The 25925-nt window shown below is 49.0% G+C and overlaps 3 protein-coding genes across 7 annotated transcripts; all 3 read left to right on the forward strand.

Moving 5' to 3' along the window:
- Positions 1-4974: 4974 nt before the first annotated feature.
- On the forward strand, positions 4975-13136 carry LOC136542723 (DEAD-box ATP-dependent RNA helicase 24-like). 5 transcript variants are annotated; one of them, XR_010780767.1, is made up of 7 exons: positions 4975-5635; positions 7657-8885; positions 9080-9116; positions 9211-9619; positions 9733-9806; positions 12397-12629; positions 12803-13136. XR_010780767.1 is itself a non-coding variant. In XM_066535302.1 (6 exons), exons 1-5 carry the CDS (start codon positions 5062-5064, stop codon positions 9782-9784), a joined length of 2301 nt encoding a protein of 766 aa, XP_066391399.1. In that variant the 5' UTR covers positions 4975-5061; the 3' UTR covers positions 9785-9806; positions 12397-12691. The 5 variants fall into 5 exon arrangements, 2 of the variants coding, with proteins under 2 accessions (XP_066391399.1, XP_066391408.1); XR_010780766.1 differs by having other exon boundaries at positions 12826-13136; XR_010780765.1 differs by lacking the exons at positions 12397-12629; positions 12803-13136 and adding exons at positions 10676-10946; positions 11058-11674.
- A 2616-nt stretch (positions 13137-15752) lies between these two features.
- Positions 15753-17086, forward strand: LOC136496010 (uncharacterized). The gene is made up of 2 exons (XM_066491767.1): positions 15753-16030; positions 16125-17086. Exons 1-2 carry the CDS (start codon positions 15878-15880, stop codon positions 16560-16562), a joined length of 591 nt encoding a protein of 196 aa, XP_066347864.1. The 5' UTR covers positions 15753-15877; the 3' UTR covers positions 16563-17086.
- A 183-nt stretch (positions 17087-17269) lies between these two features.
- LOC136496002 (uncharacterized) lies at positions 17270-19018 on the forward strand. The gene is made up of 2 exons (XM_066491760.1): positions 17270-18563; positions 18800-19018. The coding sequence occupies exons 1-2, from the start codon at positions 17381-17383 to the stop codon at positions 18811-18813; spliced, it is 1197 nt and encodes a 398-aa protein (XP_066347857.1). The 5' UTR covers positions 17270-17380; the 3' UTR covers positions 18814-19018.
- The last annotated feature ends 6907 nt before the right edge of the window (positions 19019-25925 follow it).

The raw sequence follows: 25925 nt of genomic DNA on the forward strand, positions 1-25925 counted from the left end.
ACGAATTCACAAACCCCCTGAGTTTTTCCTAATTTCCCCGCACACACCCCTGGGCAACTCTGTGCATGGCGAGCAGCGGCACAGGGTGGCTACGCCAGCCACCTAGGACCTACGCGGACCCATCAAGCAGGTCGATCGCTATCCTCGACCTAAACTATTGTGCTGGGTGGTGGTGAGGGGTGGCAGGGCTCACTAGTGAGGGTTGTAATGACGTGTGGCCGTCCACGACGGCGGTGCGACCGTTCTGGTGAACTAGAGTAGCTATAGACCTAACCAGCTAGCGGGTGAGCATCAGGAGCTTACCATGGACTCGGCCAAATTGACAGTTGGAGTAGAGGATGGCGGAGGAGGGCTAGCCCCGTGCGATCGAGCCATGAGGTGGTGCACCACGTCAGACACGGCCACATCAGTGGCGCCAAGGTAGTGGTAGCGGTTCAGCTGATGAGCGTAGGGTAAAGAGGGAGTCAAAGTGGAGCTAATGGTGTAGCTGGACCGCCCTCTCATGGCTCCGTTGGGGAGTTGCCACCCACGCCGGACGAGCGCGGCCTTAATGGCCCGGCAGCAGGAAAGTGGCCAAATTGAGGCTTGGCTGGGCTCAACTCAAGGCGGGATGGGGTCGGGTGGCAAGGTGGTTTAATGGCGAGGCCGCGGACGAGTTGAATCGAGTTGAGGTGATCTCTCTCTAGTGGATTTCGTGGGCGTGGCTCAGATGGTAGAGACGGCAGGGAGGAGGGTAGGTCTGAGCTCTGGCTATCCTCGCCTTGGCGGCAAGTGGCAGGTCAAGTGGCAGGTCGGACCCAAGACAGCACCTGCGCGCCCGCTACTAGAAAATGCAGCCAGAAAACATGCGCCCACGTAGGCAGTTGGGGAGTGCGGCATGTGCGGCCACAACACCATTAAGGTGAGGCGACAGCGCGGCAATGAGGCGAGCAACAACAACATAGCATGGTGCCACAGCGGCAGCAGCCGCAACACCGCGCGGTAGCGGCCAGATGCAGCCAATGGCCCACAGCCGGCTAGCCAGGCAGCCAACGGTAGGTACAGCGGCCAGCAACACGGCAGCGAAATGGGGCAGCAGCATGGCGGCTAGCAGTAGCCAGGCCGTGGCCAGACCGAGGATGGCCTCGATCGGCCAACACGCGGCAGCACGCGTGTGCATGGGCAGTCAAACATGGCGACATCGCGCTCTCGAGCATGGTGATCGCACCCACCCGGCTAACCAGCCCGAGATGATGTTCGTGCATGGATTTTAAAGCATTTGCCAAAACTAAATCGATTTGATTGAGGCTCGACCACCTAAACCATGCTAAAGAGGGTACATCAAACTACCATATGGAACAAAAACATATCACTGACCTTTAGCTAAATTTTTCAAAATTAATTCACCAACATAGCCTTGTCACACTGTTTTCAAACTTAAGGATTTTTCTAAGTCTTGAGCTGGATTTGATTTCAAGTTCCATTTCTAAGCTATTAGAAATACTAGTTAACAATATTGTTTTCCTAAGACAAAAGTTGCATTGTCATCTACAAAGTTTATACTTCAAACTTTATTTAAATGTCACATACATGTTTTATAACATTTTTGCTTAATAAAAATTGGTTTTCAACCCTACTTGACATAACCTGAGCTATTGAATCAATTTTTATTGGTCATTTTAGGTTACAAGCAATTTATGTACACATTCTATCATATGCATTATCACATAAACATGATACTCATGACAGGGTTTAGTAGTTTGTTTAGGGAGTAACACCAAGGGTGTTGCATCCTCAAAATATATCCCTCCGGTGTCTACAAACCATTTCAAGCCGGGGTTATAGTAATGCATTGCACATAATATTTAGGGTACCCTGTTGTACGCTTCCTCCCAGCTATCCCAATGAATCGCCAAGGCAATTTGCTTAGCACGCCAAGCCTTTTCGTACTTGACATCGTACTTAACGAATCCAGATATGGACTCTTGCAAGGAAGATACCGAAATGTCGTTATTGTTATTAACGAGCCCCAATATATGACGAGTAAGGTAACGTACAGTGAGCTGCTGATGATTTTTCTTCCCCTTATTTGATAGGCAAGTGTGGGGTTGTACCACTTTAGTTATCCTTCACTTGCCATCACTCTATCTCTTTCGTGCATTTAACCTCCACATGCAACTATATTTGCATGTCACATGGTACCTCAACTCCTTGTCAGAATGAGTGACGTTGTAGGGTCTATAGTGATAGATAGCATAGTCCTAAAGGAACAGCTTCATCTTTGACATTGTATTGAATATCATCCAGTTCCCAAGGATTACATTCTCATGGTCATACAATGATTTCCTACACATCTGCAGACCCGTGTCACAAACTGCCATATCCATCATGCTGACATCCCTATAGTCCGAAACGCCACTGAAAGGTACGTTCATCGATCTCAGTTGCATAAGCTCTGTCGCTGTGTAAGGTGGTGGTGGAACGTACTGCTATGCTTCGCTAATCCTACCCCATGAATCATAGGGGGTATCATCCTCTGGCAAATCTGTGACTAGTCTACCCTAAGCCGATATAGCATGAAGTACCTTAGTTGGTACTTGTAATAGCATAGTATGAACCGGTACTGGTATGGCATCAACTAGTGTTGGCATAGCATCTCTATCTCCTTGGTCATCATCCGAATCGTCTGAATCACTGCTAACTACATCATCGATCCTGTCCTCCTCCTCTTGCTCCTCCTTTTCCCGTTCGAACTTGTTCACATCAAAGTCATTGTTTATACAGCCTATTGGAGTTGAATGAAACTACTCATGCATCAATTGACCATCCAAATCCATGTTACCCTAAGTTGGTTCCCCTTCGACCCCTAATTCTTGTTCATTGCCTCCAACACCGTCAATGGACGGCCCGCCATGGAGACCTTGCATCCTGTACCCATTCTCCACCATCACCTCAACTATGGGCACATTGGAACCTTGGAGCACCCTATTGTAGCGGGACCAGTGAGCAGGGTCACGCAAGGGTATCAGGACATAGTATGCCCTAGTCTTCCCACTATCAAACCTCCCCTTCACTGTAAAATCACCACTAAATTTTGCATTCAAACGGACACAAAGATCGTTGAAGCTAGGAGGTTCATCAAACTATTTCAATTCTTCTTTCATATCCTCAAACATACCATCTTCTTTTCTAACACTTCCTCTATAAAAAACTCGGACACAACAATCCATCTACAAAAGCAATTAAAAAAACTTCATCGAGTCGTCTTAATCGTCGTACGTACTGTCTATATTAATATTAATACCTATACTAACTAATCTAATATTAATACCTATACAAGACTAACTACAATAACTAATTATACTAAATACAATAGCTAACTAGACTCACTAACTGTACTAACTAAACTAACTAACTTTACTAACTATACCAACTTACTATACTACCTATACTAACTAAACTAACTAACTTTACTAACTATACTTTACTAACTATACTAACTTACTATACGAACTATACTAACTAATCATTTAAACTAATTTTATATCTTAACCATAAGTAACAATAATTTTGATTCAATCAACAAATACACAAGGGAGTACCTTGACAACGAGGGGAAGATTGGGGCTTAGCCAAATCCGCCAATGGCGACGAGGTGGCCGTCGACGGCAATGGCCGTCGCTGGTGGGCTTCTTCTAGGAGCAGGAGAGAAGGAGAGGGGTGCGGCACACCGCCGGCCAGCTAAGGAAAGGACAGGGTGCGCAGGTGAAGAACGATGGGGAGAGAGGCTGACCGACGGTGGGGAAGGGGCCACTGCGCCGACGACGGGCATGGCTCTTGGAGCGGCCTAGAGAGGGAGGAATGGGGAGAGAGGGAGAGAGGGAGGTGGGTGGTCGCGGGGAGGGGGGAGACGCGGGTAGTGGCCTCGACGACGGCGGCGGGTGGACGCAGGCGGTGGCAGCGGCGGACGCGTCTCCCCCTCGATCCGTTTCACTAGAGTGAAAGAGAGACAGTGAGGGGAGGGAGGCCAGTCCGCGGTCCTGTATTAGGCTTCGTCGCGCCGTGGGCCGTGGCGCGGCACTGCCGAGCCAAAATCTGCAACGCGGTAGCGCCTGCCACGTCAGCGGCCAGGGCCCGAGGAAGTGCCACGTCATCGCCGCTGTCGCGCCGCCATGCATGACGCGGCAGCGTTGTTTGGCCATGCCATGATAATAGACGCGGCCAAAAGTGTTAGATTTAAAAATAAAAAAAATTGATGTCAAATTTAAAAATAGTTTAAAAAAGTGTTTGAAATAAAAAAAACCGCGACGACCCACGACCCACGGGCGCGTCTGGTCCATCAAGGCCTACATTCATCTAGCCGCCTACATATAGGGATGACAACGGGGATGTACCCGTCGGGTATCGCCAGAACGTTCTCTTCCCCGCTACGAAGAATTCATCTCGTCCCCACCTCCATTAACTGTCTCGGGTATAGATTCTTGCACATCCCCGTACCCATTGGGCATCGGTCGGGTAACAGATACCTAACGGGTACTGCATACCCGATAACAAAGATACTTAGGGTCGTAGCTTTGTAATCGGAGACGTTTCTTCTTTACTCGGGTATAAGTGTCGGAGTTTCGGAGATGCCGAGGAGAAGGAGCGAGGTTGCGAGGAGGACGAGCAAAGGTGGCAGAGAGACCGAACTGTGGAAGCGGGGGCACGAGCGCTCGTGAGGCAGATGTGCTTGTGCTACTGGCGGAAATGGTGAGAAAAAATTAAACTAAACTATATATATGATTGTTCAGATTTAGACCGAAATACCTATGTTGAGCTTTTTCGAGCCTAATACTCGCATGACAGCTTAAATAATTGGGTTTCCCAATAAATAACGGGAACGGATAAATAGGAAACATTCTCGTACCCGCTATATCTGTTAGAAATAGATTCTTGCTCATTTAAATACCCGTAAGTAAAGATACGATCTCCTCCCATCCTCAAATACCCGGTTATCGGGTAGCCATCGTCTTCCTCCGTTACACCCGGCCTCGCAAACCCTAGCTCGCCCCGGCCCCACCTCCGGCCCCGCTCGTCGACGCCATGTCGAAGCGCTCGAAGCTCGAGGGTTTCAGCATCCCGCGGCCCACCTCCTACAACTTCGAGCGCTCGCAGCCCGTGCAGCGGCTCTACCGTCCGACCGATGACCCGGACCTCGACGACAACGCCTTCTCCGACGACGCCCCCTCAGATGTCCCCGCCAGCACCGCGGTGGAAGGAAAGGCGGAGGATGAGGAGGAGATCGACCCGCTCGACGCCTTCATGGCCGAGATCCAGGAGGAGATCCGCGCGCCTCCCCCGCCGCTCAAGCCCGAGGCGCTTCGCCGCGCGGACTCCGACGATGACGAGGATGACCCCGTCGAGAGCTTCCTGCGGGCTAAGAAGGACGCCGGGCTCACGCTGGCCGCCGACGCCATGCGCGCTGGTTACGACTCCGACGAGGAGGTCTATGCCGCTGCCAAGGCCGTCGACGCCGGCATGATGGAATACGACTCCGATGACAACCCCATAGTCGTCGACAATAAGAAAATAGAGCCCATACCAGCACTCGATCACTCGACCATTGAGTATGACGCCTTCACCAAAGATTTCTACGAGGAGAAGCCGTCGATTTCAGGTGAAGCACTTGGTACCTAGCATTCTTTTCTGAACCTATGATTCTACTATCTAATTCTGTACATGTAATGTTGGTTTTTAACTAGGTGTCCCTTGTAGCTTACACGGTTGAGCTGATTTAGTTCTACTTTGCGAGGATATTTAGCTAGTTCTTTTACTTTGTAATTAGCTTAGTAAATTATGTGATGAACGTAGCATAAGTTGGATTGGATGCTCTGTTCCATGGCGCAATATGAACTTCTGTTGTGTTGGCATGGAAGTGAAGCCATGTTGTTCCAAGTCCACTCTCGTTTTAATTGCATTCTTCTAGTTCGGTGCTAGAGATTAAATATATATAGTTCTTTTTATTGGGAAAAATTCTACTACTTCCTTTTGCTTCTCATCCTTATGCAATCGATAATGTTTCATATGCCCTTCTGTATGACTCTTAGTCTTATGGCCAAAAGCTCAAATGTTTCAAATCACTTGGGTGTTGGTTCACTTAAGAATCAAAGGCCCCATAACACCTGATTGTAACTGTGTTGTACGTGAAGTATTTCCCTTGCAGTACACAGTCGCCCCATAACACCTGATTGTAACTGTGTTGTACGTGAAGTATTTCCCTTGCAGTACACAGTCGTTCTTCAGTATTTGTGCAGATGCAATGCATTATGTTTCTTAAGAACTACTCCCTCCATTCCAAATTGTAAGTAGATACGATTTTGCTATGCACTTAGATATTCATTTTGTCTAGATACATAGTTAAAGCAATGTATCTATAAAATCCAAAACGTCTTATAATTTGGAAAGGAGGGAGTAGATGCCATGTTGGTGGTTGTACTGCCTTGGACAGCAAACCTCCACTCTGGTTAGCCAAGGGCCAAGGCACTTACTAGTGTTCCAAGTATATAAGGCTTGTAATTGAAGAAATGGTAGATGTTCTTATCGACCATAAAATTCTGATATTTATCTCAAAACTAGATTAAAGTCGATGGGTTACTGGTCCATTTTCCCAGCATCGGGTCATGTAGAAAATCTGCAGAACATTGCATTGTGTTTAGGCCTAAGTTTCTTCCCATTACTCATAATCAAACTTTGATCTCCATATATTCTACTCCAAAGGAAGAAGCAAATTTGAACTGCATCCCTGTTCTTTCTTCCTTCCTAAGGGCCTGTTTGGGATACAGGTATAGTATCCAATACCTCTGTAAAATTCAACCTAATGATTTTACCACCTGGCCTGGAAAAGATTTCTTTTGGATTTAGAAGGTGTGAGACGATTCATGCCAGAATGAGCGATGGAGACTCGAGAAGAATATGATTACCCAGACATCATTTTACAGGGGGGCAGGGGTCTTGTTGTGCACAAGAAATCACCACTGGAATATCTATACAGATGCTACTTTCAAAGAAATATCTATACAGATGCAAAAAAATACAATGTTGCCAAACATGCCCTTTGTTATGGTCCTTAGATCATTGGGGGGATAACCATTGCCAGGAAGATGGCCGGGCAAAGTCGGCGTGGAGGGAGAGTATTTGGGGGAATTGGATTGTTTGTTCTTTCTTCATTGCTTCCTTCTCCTTGGTACATCACCTCCCTTTAAATAGAGAGGACTCCTGGCCACCTAAGGAAGGCCCAATCAAATCATAACAAATCATATCCAATCCTATCTCTAATTGACCCCAATCTGATCCTATCTCTAACTGATCAAATCCCTTTAATTGATCTAATCTAATATCTTTCCTAATCCTTATTCCTTCCTTAGCAAGGGCGCTATAGGACGCACTACAGTATCGCGGGTACTGTTCACACAAGCTCAGGCTGGGCCATCCTGGGCCCAGCACCCATAACACTCTAAATTAGCATTTAGTTAAGTCTTAAGAAGTAAGGTAATGCTCCTGGATCCTTGCAAGTATTTTTCTTTATGATTGATGTTGTGACAACCAGCGTGCTATACGATTTGTTTACAGCACCCACAGATTGCTGCTTCTCGATCTTTATGATGAGTTATGATGTATTGAAATCTTTTTTTCTTATAGGTATGAGTGACCAAGAGGTAGCAGATTATATGAAAAGTTTGGCAATTCGGGTTTCTGGTTTTGATGTGCCAAGGCCAATAAATTTTTTTCAGGATTGTGGGTTTCCTGTACCGCTAATGAATGCTATTGCCAAGCAAGCTTATGAAAAACCAACTACAATTCAGTGCCAGGCTTTACCTATTGTACTTTCAGGCAGAGATATCATTGGTATTGCAAAAACTGGTTCTGGCAAAACTGCAGCTTTTGTGCTCCCTATGATTGTTCATATTATGGATCAGCCTGAGCTTGACAAAGAAGAAGGTCCAATAGGAGTCATTTGTGCTCCAACAAGAGAATTGGCACATCAGATATATCTCGAAGCTAAGAAGTTTGCAAAGCCTTACAACCTTCGAGTTGCTGCTGTATATGGTGGTGTTTCCAAATTTGACCAGTTTAAAGAACTGAAAGCAGGCTGTGAAGTAGTCATTGCAACTCCAGGGAGATTAATAGACTTGCTGAAGATGAAGGCATTGAAGATGTTCAGGGCAACTTATCTGGTTCTTGATGAAGCTGATCGCATGTTCGATCTTGGATTTGAGCCACAAATACGATCCATTGTTGGTCAAATTAGACCAGATCGACAAACCTTACTTTTTTCTGCAACAATGCCATACAAAGTAGAGCGTTTGGCAAGAGAAATATTGACTGATCCTATTAGAGTTACAGTTGGTCAAGTTGGCGGTGCTAATGAAGACATTAAACAAGTTGTTAATGTACTCCCTTCTGATGTTGAGAAAATGCCTTGGCTTTTGGAGAAATTGCCTGGAATGATTGATGATGGAGATGTTCTTGTATTCGCATCTAAGAAGGCTAGAGTGGATGAGATGGAGAAAGAGTTGAATCAGAGAGGATTCAGAATTGCAGCACTTCATGGTGACAAGGATCAAGCTTCTCGTATGGAGACCCTGCAGAAGTTCAAAACTGGGACATATCATGTTCTGGTTGCAACTGATGTTGCTGCACGAGGTCTTGACATCAAATCGATTAAAACAGTTGTCAACTTTGATATCGCAAAAGAAATGGATATGCATATTCACCGAATTGGAAGAACTGGTCGTGCTGGTGATAAAGATGGCACTGCATACACTCTGATTACACAGAAGGAAGCACGCTTTGCTGGTGAACTGGTTCACAGTTTGATTGCTGCTGGCCAGGATGTACCCAATGAACTCATGGATCTGGCTATGAAGGTTAGTTAGCTTATTGATGAATTTTTGTTTCAGTGTTGCGTTACATAGTAAGCTCTAGACTTGCATGGAATTCTAGCTAAATACAATGTTATGCAAACTGGATGTTTGCAGCAATGTAGACACTATCTCATAATTTCAGTTCTTTTGCAATTTAAAATAATCCCGTTCTTTTTCTGAAACTATTGTGATTGCAGGATGGAAGATTCAGAGCAAAACGGGACTCCAGGAAAGGTAGGTCCTATTTACTTATTTACAGAGCAGGAATCTGGTTATCTGGATGAGTCGTTTATGGAAACATGTACTAACAAATCATTACGTTGATCAGGTGGGAAGAAAGGTGGCAAAGGAAAAGGTGGTGGTGGAGGTGCTGGGCGCGGTCGTGGTGTGCGTGGAGTTGATTTTGGCCTCGGCATAGGTTACAATGCTGAATCTGGTTCGCAAGTGCCTGCTCCAAGATCTGCTGCTGTAAATTCGCTGAAGACAGGAATGATGCAGCAATTTAAGAGCAGCTTTGTCTCTGGATCTTCAAATACTCCAAGCAGCAATGCACCTTCCTTTGTAAGACCAGCACTCCGTGGCTTTGTGTCTGGCGGCACCATTGGAGGAGATGCGCGGCCTGCACAGTCGGCCCCCACTTTCGTCCCTGCATCCCGGCCAGCACAGCCTGCCCCCTCAGTCCCTGCATCCCGCCCTGCAGGAAACAACAATGAAAATGGGAACTCAAATCCAGAAAGGTAGGTAACTCAGGGGCATGTTGTGCCTGCCCTGTGGGTCCTACGTTTATTATCTTGTGTCAATCATTGTTCTGTATCCTGTTTTCTAAGTCAAAGTTTTGCATGAATTGCAGTTCACGGGATCGGTCCAGGGAGAGAAAACGACCATCAGGTTGGGATCGCTAGTCCCTGCTAACCGTACCATCAGGTTGGGATCGCTAGTCCCTGCTAACCGTTGTGCTGAATTGTGATTCCTTTCCCCCTTTGTTATATTGATATTGATGTAGTCTCTTGGGAGATCCTATAAAAAAGTCATATTGATGTACACTATAGATTACATGATGTCAGGTTGTGAATGATAAGTGTTGTTTTTAGTTTAGTTTGGCCTCTATCCGTCATCCTCCAGCTACTGTTGTATCTGGCCGTTGGGTCACGTTTTTCACCACAGGAAAGTTCACTAGTTGTCCTCGAACTTGGCACTAAGGACTTCTTTGGTTTATAGGACAGGATTGAGAATTCTATAGGAATTGCACTGTTTCGTGCCTTTGATTCATAGAAATGGAGCATAGGAATAGTGTAGAAAGTTTTCCTTTGGCTGCTGTTTTGGAGGAATAGGAATGGAGCATAGGAATAGTGTAGAAGTTTTCCTATGGCTGCTGTTTTCGAGGAAAACTATAGGAAATTTAGCATCCACTCAAACCTTTTGGCAAAAATCCTATGTTTTTTTCTTTGGTCCATCTATCCAAATGATTATTCCTTTAAAATTCTTGCGTTCTTTCGATCCTCTGTTTTGCAACTATATCCATGTGTAATTTCTATGTGTTTCCTATTCATGTGTTTTGCTTTCCTTATTAGTTCTAAAAGAGGCCCAAGTGTCAATCCTGTCATCCAACTTATGAAATACCATTTTTTGATATCAAAAGTTGGCCGTGTCATTTAGGTCCTTAATTTAGTAAATACTATTTTTGTTACCTAAACTTGGCTTGGTGTCATCCAAATTCAAATGAGTTATGAATTGCTCCATGCGTTGATGTGGCATATGCTGCTAACCGTGCTAACATGGACTCATCATGTGAGGTCCACAATCGCTCCACTTCTCTTTCTCGTCCAAATGGGGTTTTGGCCTGGCCTAGCCCATGGGATGCAGTTACATGGGCGTTTGGTCTCCTGGCCATCTTCCTGGGTTGGGCAGCTGCGAGGGACTGCGGGGAAGGGTTAGGGTTACCTCCCCATTTCGCACCATCCTGGGATATGTCTCACCCCCGCAGCCACCTCTTCTCATTCGCGCTGTCCACTCCAAGCTCTCGGTTCTCGGCTCTCTTCTTCCTCTTCGACTCCTGCGCCGCAGGTGAGGCCCCGCCCCCTCCATGAACTAGATCCTGCTCTTATCTCCTCCCCGTGCTTCCGTTGCGGTAAAGATTGGGGCTTGCGGTGACAGTTTTGCCCGACTTTGTTGTAGGATTCGGAGGGGTCAATCTTCGAAGGCTGCCTTCTATGGCACACATAGCAGAGAGGAGCTGAAAATGGATGAAAAAAAATACCATGAAGAGCCATGATGGTTGCTTAGCAAAACCAAAATATTTAATTATATTAATCCAGTCTCTTGTAATCCTTCTGTTAGTTTCAGTAGTTGTTAAGATGGTGTGGACTGTGATGTAGCTGAGAGCTGGTGAGGGATGGGTGGTATCTTGTAATCCTTCCGTTCGGCTTGCTGAAACTTGACTGAAACTTGCTGAAAAACACTGTTCTGGCTGAATTGCTGTGAGAGAAAAACACTGTTCTGGCTGAAAAAAAAGCCGAATAAGCCAGCTTCTGGGTAAGCCGAACGGGGCCATGTGGTAGGAGGTATCCAAACCTTGAACTTGTGCAACCAACCAACCAAATAAAGTTGCAACTCGTATTCATTCAGGCTGGCTCCAACTTGTAACCAAACAACTGCTCGCGCTAGTCAGGCTCGTTGGCACCAACCAACCAAACACAAGCTACCTGCATGGATTCGGCCTGGCTAGCCAGGGCCTGGCTGGTAGATACGGGCCAAGCTACCCTCAACAGTGAACCAAACACGCTGAATTGCTCCATGTGTATTTCTCCTCTTTCTCGTCCAAATAGGCCCCATGCGCATTTCTCATCTTCCTCGTCCAAATAGGTCATGCGTATTTCTCTTCTGTCTCCTCCAAATAGGTCTTACCTGTCGGTTCACGTCAACATAGAGTCAACACATGCTTATTGCAATGTCAACCCAAGGAGCGAGTCAGGACCTGTTTAGATTTGATCGACACCCAGAGCCAAGTTTAGGGATTTGAAATTTTACTTGGGGGGGGGGGGGGGGGGGGGGGGGGGGGTGGGGGTGGGGGGGGGGGGGTGTAGAGCTAGGCTTGAGCCAAGTTTAGAGATTCAAAAATGGTATTTTCTAAGATGGAGGACCAGGATAACATCCTAGGCTTGAGCCAAGTTTAGAGATTCAAAAATGGTATTTTCTAAGATGGAGGACCAGGATAAGTTTAGAGATTCAAAAAATGGTATTTTCTAAGATGGAGGACCAGGATAACATCCTAGGCTTGAGCCAAGTTTAGAGATTCAAAAATGGTATTTTCTAAGATGGAGGACCAGGATAACATCCTCTGCCAAATTCGAGGATCTGTTACTCTTTCCACAGTTGTGATCATCAAACCACATTGTGCCAGCTTGTCATACTTGAGATATGGTATTATGGCCTTACGTGACAATGTGACATATCTATATGTAATGAAACTTCATGTCGATTGATCAATTTTCTCAGAAATAGCTGTTGTGTTCAGGTGGAGTGGCATTTGAGTATTCGACCAAACATGCGCCCGTGCTAATTCATTATGGTCCTAAAACTACAATAATAAATCATTGGACTAGGCAGGGCAGTAGAAAGACTATGTCATGGCGAACTGTGGTCAGGTGATGAATTAGAAGGTTCTGGCTAGGGAGTCAAGAGCATCCCAAGAAATTAAGGTCTTCATTTATCAAGCTTGGTTGGTTGATTACCTCAAGAATTGCAAAGGTGAGCATCTAACTGCAATGTACTCCTATGCAGGTGACAAAGTTAATGGGATTTTTTAAGGTGCTCATAGAAAATGATTTGTTAGCTCGATGATTCAGTTTCTGGCCTGAAAAGTAAAATTGCAACCAAGAGCATAAAAAATTAGTTAAATTGGTTATTCCCTTGTGTTGCAGAGGCTAATGGCAGGACATTTCAGGGTAGTCCCATACGTGTGAAGGTGTTATGAACTGGAAGACCTCGATTTGCGGTGCAGTAATTTTGTTAGTGTCAGGTGCCTTTTCTTCCTTGTATTTTATTCCTTCATGACGAACCTCTGTGGAAGCCCTAGCTGCATCCAATATTCTGCTGTGACTTCGCGGAATATGGATATATAACCAGTAATCTGTAACGTAACTAGTACTTTAGGTTGGCTGCAAAAACTAGTACTTTTGTTTTGCTGCCAAATTGGTACACTAGATAACAAACAGGATGTGTCAGAGAAAAATGCTTGACTACTGGAGTGGTATGAATCAAATGAGACATGCTGGATAGCTTGATCACCTGTGTTTGCTGGATAGCTTCGTCGCAAAGCTGAATGACAAACATGAAAAGAAACGTTGAATGTTGTACAATGAGCCCTTATCAAAATAGGATTGTACATAAACCCTTTAGTTATCACCATGTGGAACATGTCATTTCAGATCAAATGGATCTATCCCTGACCATCACTGAAGACAACACAACCAAGAATTTCAATTAATTCAAACACTCACAATATTCGGGTGACTATTTGTTGTGAGAGGAAAACACTATTCGTTCACTGAAAAGTAGTGCTGCAGAGCAGGACCAATATTTGATGTGTGCTGTAACAAAAAAAAAGTTGTCGCCTGCCCACATTCATTAGTGCAAAAGCCACTAAGTATTCTCCCAAGTCCCAGCATAAGAAAAACATGAGGGGTGGAGGGCATGGGTGGTTACTTAGGGATGAAAACGGATCGGATATCGCTGATATTATACACTCTGTTCGCTTGATCGTTTCTGTGGCTTATAAGCCGGCTGATGTTGTTTTGTTGTGAGAGAAAAACACTGTATTATGGCTGATAAGTATGACTGATACGATCAAGCGAACATGGTGATATTTGTTTTCATATTTCTGTCCGGATTCGGATTCGAATACGGATATTGTCAACCATGCCGGATATGATACGATTGGATATCGACATCATAAATATGTGATTTGAGTATTCGGATACGGATACGGTATCGGATGTTGAATATCTGGACTCGGATACGAATAGATTTAAACCCCTCTAAACGAATTCGGTCTCGAATACGGTCGGAAAATATCGGCACCATTTTCGTCAGCAACACCAACCTTTAGGTAGGCAACCCAAGTTTGAATCCCCGTGTCAAGAGAACCTAATTCCTATGTGTTCTCATAAAGGCACTCTTCGCTTCTCTTATAATCCGTCTTTTTCAGCTTGTTTTTTCAGTCGAAATAGTATTTTTTTCTCTCACAACAAATCAGCTGGAACAGTGTTTCGACTTGTTTTTTCAGCGAAGCGAACGGGGCCAAAGTAGGGGGGCGGGGAGGGGGTAACTGTGGCTTAAAGCTGGTCTCTGGCCCATCATGTAAGAAAAAATGCCCAAGTCCCAACATGGGAAAAAATGATCTCATTTATTGCCAAAACATGAGACATTGCATGACCGGTACATACATGATCACCAAATATACAATATAATTTGATTAAGTTCCTCACCGTCTTGGATGCCAAAAGTGAATCCAAATATCCAATAGGGTACTAGAGTTCTTGCTCTGTGTGTTGTCCATAATGACCAGAACTAGAGCCTGTTCTTCCAGGAAGTGCCTCAATTGGACCAGGGGATCTATCCGGAACATCCTGTGTTATTGTTAGAGAAAATGAGAAAATTTAAGCCTCTAGGTTCCTACTTGTTTATTTCCTAATTGTAAAATTTCAATGTGGGAGCAACTGATTTTAGAAAAAAGGAGCAGAAACATACTCACAATCAGTACCACGGCCGCCACGCCGACAAGGGTGGGCAGAGTTGTTTTGGACGTAATTGTAAAATTTCAATGTGGGAGCAACTGATTTTAGAAAAAAGGAGCAGAAACATACTCACAATCAGTACCACGGCCGCCACGCCGACAAGGGTGGGCAGAGTTGTTTTGGACGTAATTGTAAAATTTCAATGTGGGAGCAACTGATTTTAGAAAAAAGGAGCAGAAACATACTCACAATCAGTACCACGGCCGCCGCGCCGACAAGGGTGGGCAGAGTTGTTTTGGACGTGTTTGGTGTAAGAGACATGTTTGGTTGATCCAGGCTAAGCGGATGCGCTGGATTTGAGCTTTCACTGCCCGGCGAAGCTCGACGGGTGCAGTGAATGACTGTGGTGTTCATGCGTCATTGTCACATAATAGACAGATCACATCCGTTTATACAGGGAGCCAAACATCATTTTAGTTTTTTCTGCATCCGCACGTACAACCTCACCAAACACCAAACACCTTTTCTAAGATACCGTTCCACTCAACCTAGAGCGCGTTTAGTTCGGCCACCGCCAATCGTTAATTAATTAGGCTCAAAACGTTCGTCTCGTAAAGTACAACTAAACTGTGCAATTAGTTTTTGATTTCGTCAACATATAGTACTTCATGTATGTACCGCAAGTTTGATGTGACGAAGAATCTTCTTTTTGCATAGTGCCAAATTCTGAAATTTAGGGTCCGTCACGATATACGAATTACGATGCAAGCTCTATCCACCAACCAAACACACCCAATTCTTTCTCATATCTCCATCCTCTCATCTTTTACATGACATGACTATAGCGTATTTCTTCTTCTTTTTTGTTGAAACTTTTACTCCCCGTACGTATTTCGATCTTTGGCCACACACACCCAGGATAGGCGGGGCCACCTCCGATTCTCATTTGCGGCCGTGCCCGTGCACTCGCTCAACACTGCTCTGCTTTTCGAGTTCCCGCCGTGCCCACGCGAATTCACCTGACAGCTGACGCGCAGAGCTCCCACGGTCGGCCACCTGGCCCACCTGTAAGCCCAGGAGGGCCAGAAAGGTTGCCGCTCACGCTCAGTTTAGCACTCTCGGAGCATCCCACAAGGCCACAACCCACATGATCGATCAGAACCCACCCACTTGCCGACTTGCGGTTGCGGTCTCGCGGAGGCGCACCAGTTCATCACGCAAGGGAGGAGGGAGCACGCGCTGGTGAATTGGTGATCAGCGATGCCGATGCTCCCGGCTGCTGAGCGGCCGCGGCTGACGCTCGAGGACTACATCGTCTTCTTCACCACCCGCAGCGGCGGGGGCCTCAACCTCCACCACCTCAACGACATCATCTACATGCACGGGTTCGCCAAGCTCCACCGCGCGCCCAAGGTACGTACACCTCTCCCCCTTCCACCCCGTCGCCGTCCTCGTCAATTAATTGAGTTTCTGATCGCTGGCGCCTGTTGCGTCCCCCCAACGGCAGCCGGCGATGGTGGACGCGCTCAGGTCGGTGGAGCTCATGCGCCCGCGCCGCTCCACCGTCCCCCTCAACGCTACCGCGCCGCCGCCGGGAGCCGCCACGGCCGCGGCCGCCGTGCTCTCGGCTGAGGAGGTCACGCGCGGCATCGAGGACCTCGGCTGGCGCGAGTGCCCCGTCGGCTCCATCCTCTCCGTCCGCGCCGGGATGCTGTCGCCCGCCGCCGCGGCGGCCGAAGCCCCCATGCCCATCTGCGCCATCGCCCCCGGCTCCGCGGAGCGCATCTCCCCGCCGATCCTGGTCAGCGCCTCGCCCCTGCCGCCCGCTCTGCCCGCCGCGGCCAGGAGGAAGCGTTCCCGGACGGGCAAAGCGGAGGCCGCGAGGCGGAGGCGCGTGTTGGAGTTGCTCACGCTCCCGTCCCTCGAGACGGCTACCCCGGCCTAGCGACAACGCCCCCACAAGCTCTCTCTGCTCACCGGTGGTCTACAGGCACGACAGCGGCGAGGTCGAGGTGGCACTGCTACATACAACGAGCAATACCACTCTTAAGTGTTAGGTTGGGTTCGGATGTCCTCAGATTAGCTGCTGTTTCTTATGAGATATTGTTCGTTGTTTTGATACAAAAGAGTTGTGATCAGTAAATTATGATGTTCTTGGGGGAATCGGGGTGAAGGATCAAAGGTGATTAAGCTTATTCTGCCAATGATGTTTCAAGAAGCTTTTTGTGGAATTGCAGTGAGCTTCTGGTAACGATGTACCAATTTCCAGTGATCTGGTTGCTTTCAATCCTGCTGTTCCGCTGTACGCACTACAGAGAAAATCAGCAGCAGGATGCTACTGCTTCGTCCATGAATCAGCTCTGATCGTTCCTCGCAGTGTTGCATATGCACCGAGAAGGCAAAGACCAACGAAGGCACGCCGAGAGCCCGAGACAGGTAAATTTGCTGTTCATAGAGGCTGCTGCGATACACGACGCAGCTAGTGCCGGTTTGCAACTGTCAGCGGATCGGTTCAACCAACAGCTAGAGTTCACCGAGTCTTCAGCGACGCCAACGTCCCGCGCTTATCGCGTCCACGCCGTGCACTAGCGCGTTCGCCCGCGCGTCCGCTCGCCTGTATAGCAGTGGCCGAAGGCCACCATTGTATCCTATATATGTACACCACTGTCGATCAATACAATCCATTCAGTTGGCCACTTTCTCTCTACATGGTATCAGCTTCTTCGATCCTCCAGAAATTCTTTTGCTCGCTCTTCCGCACCAATGGCGAACTCTTCTGTCCACTCTGACTCTTCCTCCTCTGACGACGAGTTCGTCGCCCCAGCAGCTGCTTCTGCCATTCAAGGCATCTCCATCCGCCATCACGTTCCGGTTGTCCTCGATCTAGAAGAGGGCAACTACGGCCAGTGGCGCTGCTTCTTCAACTCCACGCTCGGCAAGTTCGGCTTAACCGGCCATGTCCGTTTCCTGACTCCCTCTGCGGATCGCGATGGCGAGTGGCGCATGGTGGACTCCTGCGTCGCCAACTGGATCCTCACCACGGTGTCGAAAGGCGTCTTCGACATCATCCGTCGCGACCGCACCGACGCCTTCTCTCTGTGGAGCGCCATCACGTCACTCTTCCAGGATAACGAACTCCAGCGCGCGGTGTACCTCGAAGCCGAGCTACGCTCCCTGCAGCAAGGCGACATGTTGATCAACGACTACTGCACCAAGCTGAAGCGGCTTGCCGATCAACTCGCCGACATCGGCCACCCCGTCTCCGAGCCCAGTCAAGTGCTCAACCTTTTTCGTGGGCTCAATCCGAAGTTCCGCTACGTCAAGCCGGTGATCATAGCTAAGTTCCCGCCGCACACCTTCATGAGCGCTCGCTCCTTCCTCATACTTGAGGAGGTCAGCATGCAACATGACGCCACTGCCGAAGCCACACAGGCTTTGGCCGCGACCCATGGTGACCAACCTGGCAGCGGCAACTCCTCGGCGTCCACCGGCACCAAGGACGGCTCCTCTTCCTCCGGCGCGCCTCGCCGCGACAACCGCTCCAACAACGGCGGCAACTACTCCCGCTCCAACAACCGCGATCGCCGTCGCGGTCGAGGCAACGGCAACACCAACGGCAACGGTGGCGGTGGTGGCTCTCGCTCCAACGCCTCCACAAATCAGTCCGGCCAATGGGCTACCGATCACAACCCTTGGCAGGGCATGGTGCAGGCCTGGCCCATGCCCTTCCGAGCCCCCGGCGCTGGCGTTCTGGGATCCTGTCCCCCGTTCCAGCCGTATCAGGTGATGACGGAATACCACCAGCAAGCTCCTGCACCCGGCGGCGCCTTCGACACCAGTGCTCTCTACGCGGCACTGCAATCCGCCGGCGTTCCCCATCAACCGACGAGCACATCTGACGGGTACTTCGACACCGGCGCGACGTCGCATATGTCGTCCTCCCCTGGTAACTTTCCCAAAACTGCTCTTCAATCTTCCTCTTCCTCAATCACAGTAGGCAATGGTGCTCAGTTGCCCGTCACACATCGAGCACAAACAGTCATTCCTACTGCCACTTCCCCTCTTCGTTTGAATGATGTACTCGTTTCTCCATCACTCATTAAAAATTTGATATCAGTTCGCCGTCTTACTCGTGATAATAACGTTTCGGTTGAATTTGACCCCTCTGGTTTTTCTATCAAGGCTCTTCCTTCTAGGGCGGAGATGCTCCGATGTGAGAGCCATGGCGATCTCTACCCTCTCCGATCTTCACAACATCGCGCCTTCAGTGCATCATCGGCAGCATCCTTGTGGCATCAGCGACTGGGTCACCCGGGACACCAATCCACTTCTCAGATTTTACAGTCTTTTTCTTTCCAATGTAATAAAGCTGATGCACACTCATGCTCTTCCTGCCGTTTAGGCAAGCATACACGTTTACCCTTTACTGAATCTACATCACAGTCATATTTTCCTTTTCAACTTGTTCACTCGGATGTTTGGACGTCTCCTGTTTTTAGCTATTCTGGTTATAAGTACTATGTCATTTTTCTTGATGACTATACTCATTACCTTTGGACCATCCCTCTTCGAAACAAGTCTGACGTTTTTTCACACCATACGAGCTTTCATCGCTTACGTTCATACCCAGTTCAACCTCCCCATACTTGCTTTCCAAACTAACAATGGCCGGGAGTATGACTCTGTGGTAGAACCGCCTAATTTAATGCCTCACAGGAGTGCTTGTCTTCCATTAGACACTAAGCACTTGAGGGAGAACGCAAAATTACTCGATTCCGTCGGGCACACCCCAGGGGAGAACCCAAAAATCCATATTTTTGCCATCAGGATCACAAATGAGAGAATAAAGCTTACATCATTCGTAACCATTTCTTATATCACTTTTAACACAACAGCAGAGTATAATATTTATTAATATAACAGCGGAATGGAATCATATTATCAGAGTTATAAACAATTTACTTGAACAACAGAATAGAAATATGTGAATAGAGTTACAGCGGAAATAAATATCTAAACATGACGTGAGGAAGTATTGACATATAGACTACGACAACAGATTATTAAACTTCCATTTTTAAAAGCATTTGGTGAGAGTTATAAATAAAAACTACGATCGCAGCGTAAAGGAAATCCTCTCTGAGCCCACCAGGAGGAATCCACACACAAGAGTCAGCTTTAGCATCCACCTGTCACCTACAACAGGGGGAATAAAACCCTGAGTACTCAATTGTACTCAGCAAGACTTATCCGACAAGAGAAAAGAAAAGACTCCAAGGATATGCAAGGCTATCTGGTTTGTGGGTTGCATTTGCAGAAAGCAGTACTAAGCGTGCGTCCTTGTATTCGATTTTTATTAAAAGCCGCATTGGTTCATTAACTAACCATTCTATGTAAGCACCTGTGCTACTTTCAAGCAGGTGGTAAGCAATCAGATTTCCTTTGTCCACCTTCCATCTTTCAGTTCTTACTACGATGCTAAACCGTAGACAAGTCGTACCGGATAGCCCGGCGATTCGCGAATCAATGCCCCCAGCTAGGTACCCCGAAAACACACGCCCTGCTTGTACCTCGGGCACAAGCAGGACCACCCCATCACTCTCCTATCCCGGGTGTCCAGGTCCCCGTCCAAACTGGGACTCTAAGCCCCCGCCCCTGAGTCCTGGACTCAGTGCGGCGCAAGGACCTCCTCCACCAAAACAAAACCCTGATAGTCGGTCCGGAAAGAGCCGGATCCACGACAAGAGAGCAACAAGCTTTCCAAGCGCCCATACACAAGTATGTGCTCGGGATAATAAGTCTGTGACCTGCCTAGAGTCATATGCACGATCGGTCCTTAATCGACCAGACAGGGAGAAACGGTGTAACCAAGCTATGACCCACCTCTGCGGCGACACAACTTCTTACACCCACCAATACCCAAACCATATCCCTGCCCGGTCACCATTTTCCTTTCCACCATTTTCATATTTTCCAAGTGATAGTAATCCAATAATATATTTCCTATCTCTCGCGAGTGACAGGCAATCACTCGACTTCTACCGGAGTCCTGTAGCATAGCAATCTACACGATCCTGTCATACTAGTAAGACTCATAGGAATAAAGATGTGTATGCAAGTGGGTTCCATTCAACTCCTTAAAACTTAATGCACAAATATAATTTAAACTGCAGAAAGTAGGGATTATGCACCGGGGCTTGCCTGGGTAAGATATATTAAAAGTTAGCATCAGCATCTTCAGATCATCCACCATCAGCTGGATAACAAGCCCATTGCAGCATCTCCTGGAGAGAATACCCTTACACCATCTTCGGATTCCCAATCATCCTTCGATCGATCCGTTGATCCATCATCGTACCTATATGATATGCATGCGATGCAATGCACAGATGTAATTAGTCAACTACAATCGTGACTCGTATAAATACGCTCTACGTCTCTCAAGTGAACGAGCTAGTTCTAACGACGACCGTACTTAGGCTACATATCCATGTTGTCGCACAAGGCGTTATCTCCCAATAATTATTTTGGTTATATAAACCAAAGTGTTTCTTTATCCCATTCTTTCCATTTAATCTTTATTCGGAACGGGGCATCATTATCTATTTAGTAAACTAATTATTCTTGAGCTACAAAAATTACAGAGAGTAGATACTGATATTAGTAGTTTACTGTCAAATTTTTAGAGTCAACACTATTACCGATTTATCCCGGAAATTCCTACAAGTTCATCTTTTAGCAATATTAAGCATTTTAAAATACTTATATAGCTCCCAAAAATATTGCCAAACTTTGTGAACAAAATATACTAACATGAAGAGCATGATTTTGGGGGACTAACAAAACTGATTTCGCTATTTTTGGACTCCTATGCTATTTTATTTTTATTTTACAAGTTTACTTCCCCACTAAATTACCAATTGCTTAGAACCAAAGGGCCAACAGACCACAGCCGGCCCAGTGGCCTGTTCAGCCAGGCCCAGCAGATGGACAGGCGGTGGCCCAGCAGTGTTGCGTGGCCCACCGACTAAGCGCGGCCCAGCCAGGGCGCGCAGCGCGCGCGGCCCGTAGAGGCGCGAGGCCCAGCAGATGGCCAGCCCACGCAGCGCGGTGGCCCAGGCAGGACGCAGCCACGGCAGGCCGGCCCAACGAGCCGGGAGCCCACGCGCGCTGGCTTCTTTTAAAAAATGACCTCGAGCTTTGCGATATTTATACCAACACTATCCGCACTATTCCTACCGACAGTAGTTTCACGACAAGGCCCTCGTAGTATTCGTCTTTATAACGGGGCGGTCCTCGGGACCCCCGCGCACGACGGCACGGCTCCAGGCGGTGCTGCGCGACCATGCCGGCCATCTAGGGCCCACACTGACGCTACTAAGAGGTCGACCACCCCCTCTGACTCGAACGGTGACGCTGGGTGCCCACAGGAAGCTACGGTGCGCACCCACGTGAGCAGAACCGGCGGGCGGCGATTCACGACGGTGGCTAGGCCGTTCCGGTGATCCTACGCACTCATGGGCGAGTAGAGATAGCGGAGAAGCAACAACAGCTTACCACGGTGCATGCTATGGTGACGGTTGGAGTGGAGGGAGGCTGAAGAACTCCAGCCATGTGCGCCCGCACCGCGTGGCGGCACTCCGAGCCGGGCACCCGCGCATCACCTCGTCACCGACAGCCGGCCTGGTCAAGACAACGCGAGCATCGGAAAGAGGGGGTCGCGGTGAGTCCAAGGGCACAAGCAATCGAATTTCAATTGATCACGCGGGCCATACCTCCCAACTTACCAACTTGGCGGCACACATGACCGGCGGCGAGCCCAACACCAAATTGGCCGACCACAGTACACGACTGAGGCCAGGTGCGGGTTGGGTTGCTAGATAACCACCTAAGCTACTTGCAGAAGTGAGGAATTGGGCGGTGAGGCCTCGAGCCAAATGAATTGGAAGGGCGGGGAGCACGGTGCCCAGCTGTGGTCATGTCGCGAAGTAGCACACGGCGAGCCGAGTAGTTAAGACCAGGCGAGGACCGGCCGGAAGAAGCAACACGTGCACCTGAGTACCGATGATGAGACCGGGAAACCTGGCGTGACGTGCTGGGCAGGAGGAGTCAACCCCGAGCAGTCCCTCTAGCGTCGGCTAGCGGTGGCAGCAACGCAGAGGCGCACGCCTCGACACAGGGGTCGGGGCCAGACGGCCATCACGCAGCGGTAGTGGCGTACACCCAGGGGCACGGCGCGGCAGGGAGACGTCGCCAACAGCGTGGCTGGGCCAGGCAACCATGGCGCGACGGTAGCGGCAATCGTCCAAAGACATTGCATGGCAGATGGTCGAGGGGTGGAGCGGGCCATCGCAAGGGCAAGAGTGCGCACATGGCACAGCACGAGCTACAGAGCATGGCGCCACGACACGGAACAGTGCAGCACAGCAGCGTCCAAGCATGGCCACGCATGGCAGTAGCCACGGCGGCCAGCGAGCAACCGGCTCGGCAGCAGTGATGCAGCAGGCCACGGCCAGCAGCACAGCACCGCGCGGTAGCAGCCACAGCCAGCTAGATCTGGCTCATCGCGCCCACGGTGCCAACTAGCCGAAATAGTGACGTGCACGGATTTTGAAGCAAGCCAAAACTCGAAGCCAGCTCGGTTGAGGTTCAACCCAAAACCACTACCCTAAAGCCGATCATACTAGCTATCTAATGGAGCAATCCCAAAGACCAGATAATGACCAGAGGGGGGAGGCAGAGGTATGCCAAGATGGGTTCGTCGCGCCGAACGCTGGTTTGCGAACAGAGTGCCAACCACATGTTCACAGCGCGCCCAATGATGTTCATGAGCTTTTCAAAAGTTTATAAGCACTAAAAAAAATTGATTAGCACTACCTATGTTGATTTTTCTCAGCCACAAGGGTGAAGTCACAAACGGTTCGTTTATCATTTCATGATCATAAAAAAACTTTAAAATTAGAGAAACTCGTTTCGAAGGTTTTTACTGAGGCCTAAATCGCGGCGCTAAAAAGAATCGTAACACCAGGGTGTTACAGACTCCACTGCCATGCGTCTCCTTCTCTCCTCGCTTGGCATTCAGCTCCACCTTTCTTGCCCATATACTTCACAGCAAAATGGGAAAGCTGAGAGGATTCTTCGCACTGTTAACGATTGTTTGCGTACAATGCTAACCCACAGTGCAGCTCCACTGGTGTTTTGGGCTGAAGCTCTCGCGACGGCCACGTACCTGATCAACCATCGACCATGCCGCGCCACTGCCTCCACAACGCCGTATGCCATGCTGTTCGGTGTGGTGCCCAACTACGACGCACTTCGAGTCTTCGGGTGCCGGTGCTTCCCCAACATGATCACCACATCCCCGCACAAACTCGCGCCGCGCTCCACGTCGTGCGTGTTCATCGGCTACCCTACGGACCACCGCGGTTACCGATGCTACATCATCGCCACCGGCCGCGTCATCACATCCCGACACGTCGTTTTCGATGAGGACGTCTTCCCCTTCCGCGATGACATCCACTGTGACGCCGACCTACAGCCTGCTGTGCACTCGCCGATGAGCGACATCGTCGATGACGCGCCGCATACAATGCCACCGGCGCCCCTACCCCAAGCCTCACCAACGAGCTGACATCTCACCCCACCCGCGCACGATCTGCGCGTCTGGGGCATGCACCTACCGTGACCGCCGCCGATGCTCCATCCACGCCACCAGGTTCTACTGGATCCACAGCCACAGCGCCCACAACGATGCCACCTTTGTCTAGCACTGCGTCGCTTGCCGCCGTGCCACCAGGCCATTCAATGGTCACTCGAGCAAGGGGTGGGATTTACAAACCCAACCTGAAGTATGCATTGGCGACAACAGAGACCATCTCACCGATCCCTCGGAGTGTGCGCACTGCCGTCAAAGATCCTCACTGGTATGCTACGATGAAACATGAATTTAATGCGTTGCAGGCCAACATAACCTGGACCCTCATGCCTCGTCCTCCAGGAGCGAGAGTCATCATAGGCAAATGGGTGTTCAAGCACAAATTGAACCCCGACGGCACCCTTGAACGCTACAAGGCTCAATGGGTCGTTCATGGGTTTCATCAACGCCCCGGCATCGACTTTGGGGAGACCTTCTCACCCGTGATCAAGCCGGCCACCATACGCACCGTCCTCACCCTCGTCACCACCAACAACTGGCCGGCACATCAGCTCGACGTCTCCAACGCATTCCTCCACAGCCATCTCCAGGAACACGTCTACAGCCAACAACCGACCGGCTTCGTCGATCCTGCGTGGCCCGACGACGTCTGCCTGCTGTCTCGTTCCCTCTACGGCCTATGGCAAGCTCCACGGGCGTGGTTCAACCGCTTCGTCGAGCACGTCACCTCCCTAGGCTTTGTACAGTCGAGGGCCGATACGTCCCTCTTCGTGTACAACCAGAACGGCGCCACTACGTACCTCCTCCTCTACATCGATGACATGATCCTCTCGGCTTCATCGGCTGCACTTCTACGACACATCATCGCACGGCTCCACGACGCTTTCGCCGTCAAGGACATCGGTCCGGTACACCACTTCCTCGGCATCGGCGTTTGACGGACATGAACCGGCTTCTTCCTCTCCCAAGCCCAGTATGCCGCGGACCTCCTCGAGCGTGCTGGGATGGCGAATTGCAAGCCCGTCGCTACTCCGGTGGACACGAAGGGCAAGGTCTCTGCGGCCGACGGCAAGCCACTAGACGACGTGACCTCTTACCAGAGCCTCGCCGGCGCGCTGCAATACCTGACAATCACACGTTCGGATATTGCGTACGCTGTGCAACAAGTGTGTCTCCATATGCATGCGCCGCGAGATGTGCACCAGACCATGTTGAAGCGGATACTATGGTATGTCAAGGGCACTGTCCACCTTGGCATCCAGCTGCGCGTCGTCTCCTCCCCGACGATCACCGCCTATTCGGACGCCGACTGGGCCGGCTGTCCGGACACAAGACGCTCTACATCGGGTTTCTGCGTCTTCCTCGGTTCCTCTCTCATCTCATGGTCGTCCAAACAGCAAACCACAGTTTCGAGATCGAGCGCCGAGGCAGAGTACCGCGCCATTGCCAATGCCGTTTTCCGAGTGCTCTTGGCTCCGGCAACTCCTCAGCGATCTACTATACAAGGTTCCATCGGCGACGGTTGCATTCTGCGACAACATATCCTCGGTATACATGTCTCAGAATCTAGTTCATCACCGGCGAACCAAACACATCGAGCTCGACATACATTTCATCCAGGAGAAGGTTGCCATTGGCGAGCTCCACGTCACT

Source organism: Miscanthus floridulus, chromosome 1, assembly GCF_019320115.1.
Source record: "Miscanthus floridulus cultivar M001 chromosome 1, ASM1932011v1, whole genome shotgun sequence".
Classification (NCBI taxonomy): domain Eukaryota; kingdom Viridiplantae; phylum Streptophyta; class Magnoliopsida; order Poales; family Poaceae; genus Miscanthus; species Miscanthus floridulus.

Coding starts and splice junctions, on each gene's coding strand:
- LOC136496002 (XM_066491760.1), top strand. CDS start 17,381: ATGGCGAACTCTTCTGTCCACTCTGACTCTTCCTCCTCTGACGACGAG.
- LOC136542723 (XM_066535302.1), top strand. CDS start 5,062: ATGTCGAAGCGCTCGAAGCTCGAGGGTTTCAGCATCCCGCGGCCCACC. Junction 5,636..7,656: donor GGAGAAGCCGTCGATTTCAG/GTGAAGCACTTG, acceptor TTTTTCTTATAG/GTATGAGTGACCAAGAGGTA. Junction 8,886..9,079: donor TCATGGATCTGGCTATGAAG/GTTAGTTAGCTT, acceptor TTGTGATTGCAG/GATGGAAGATTCAGAGCAAA.
- LOC136496010 (XM_066491767.1), top strand. CDS start 15,878: ATGCCGATGCTCCCGGCTGCTGAGCGGCCGCGGCTGACGCTCGAGGAC. Junction 16,031..16,124: donor AGCTCCACCGCGCGCCCAAG/GTACGTACACCT, acceptor CCCCAACGGCAG/CCGGCGATGGTGGACGCGCT.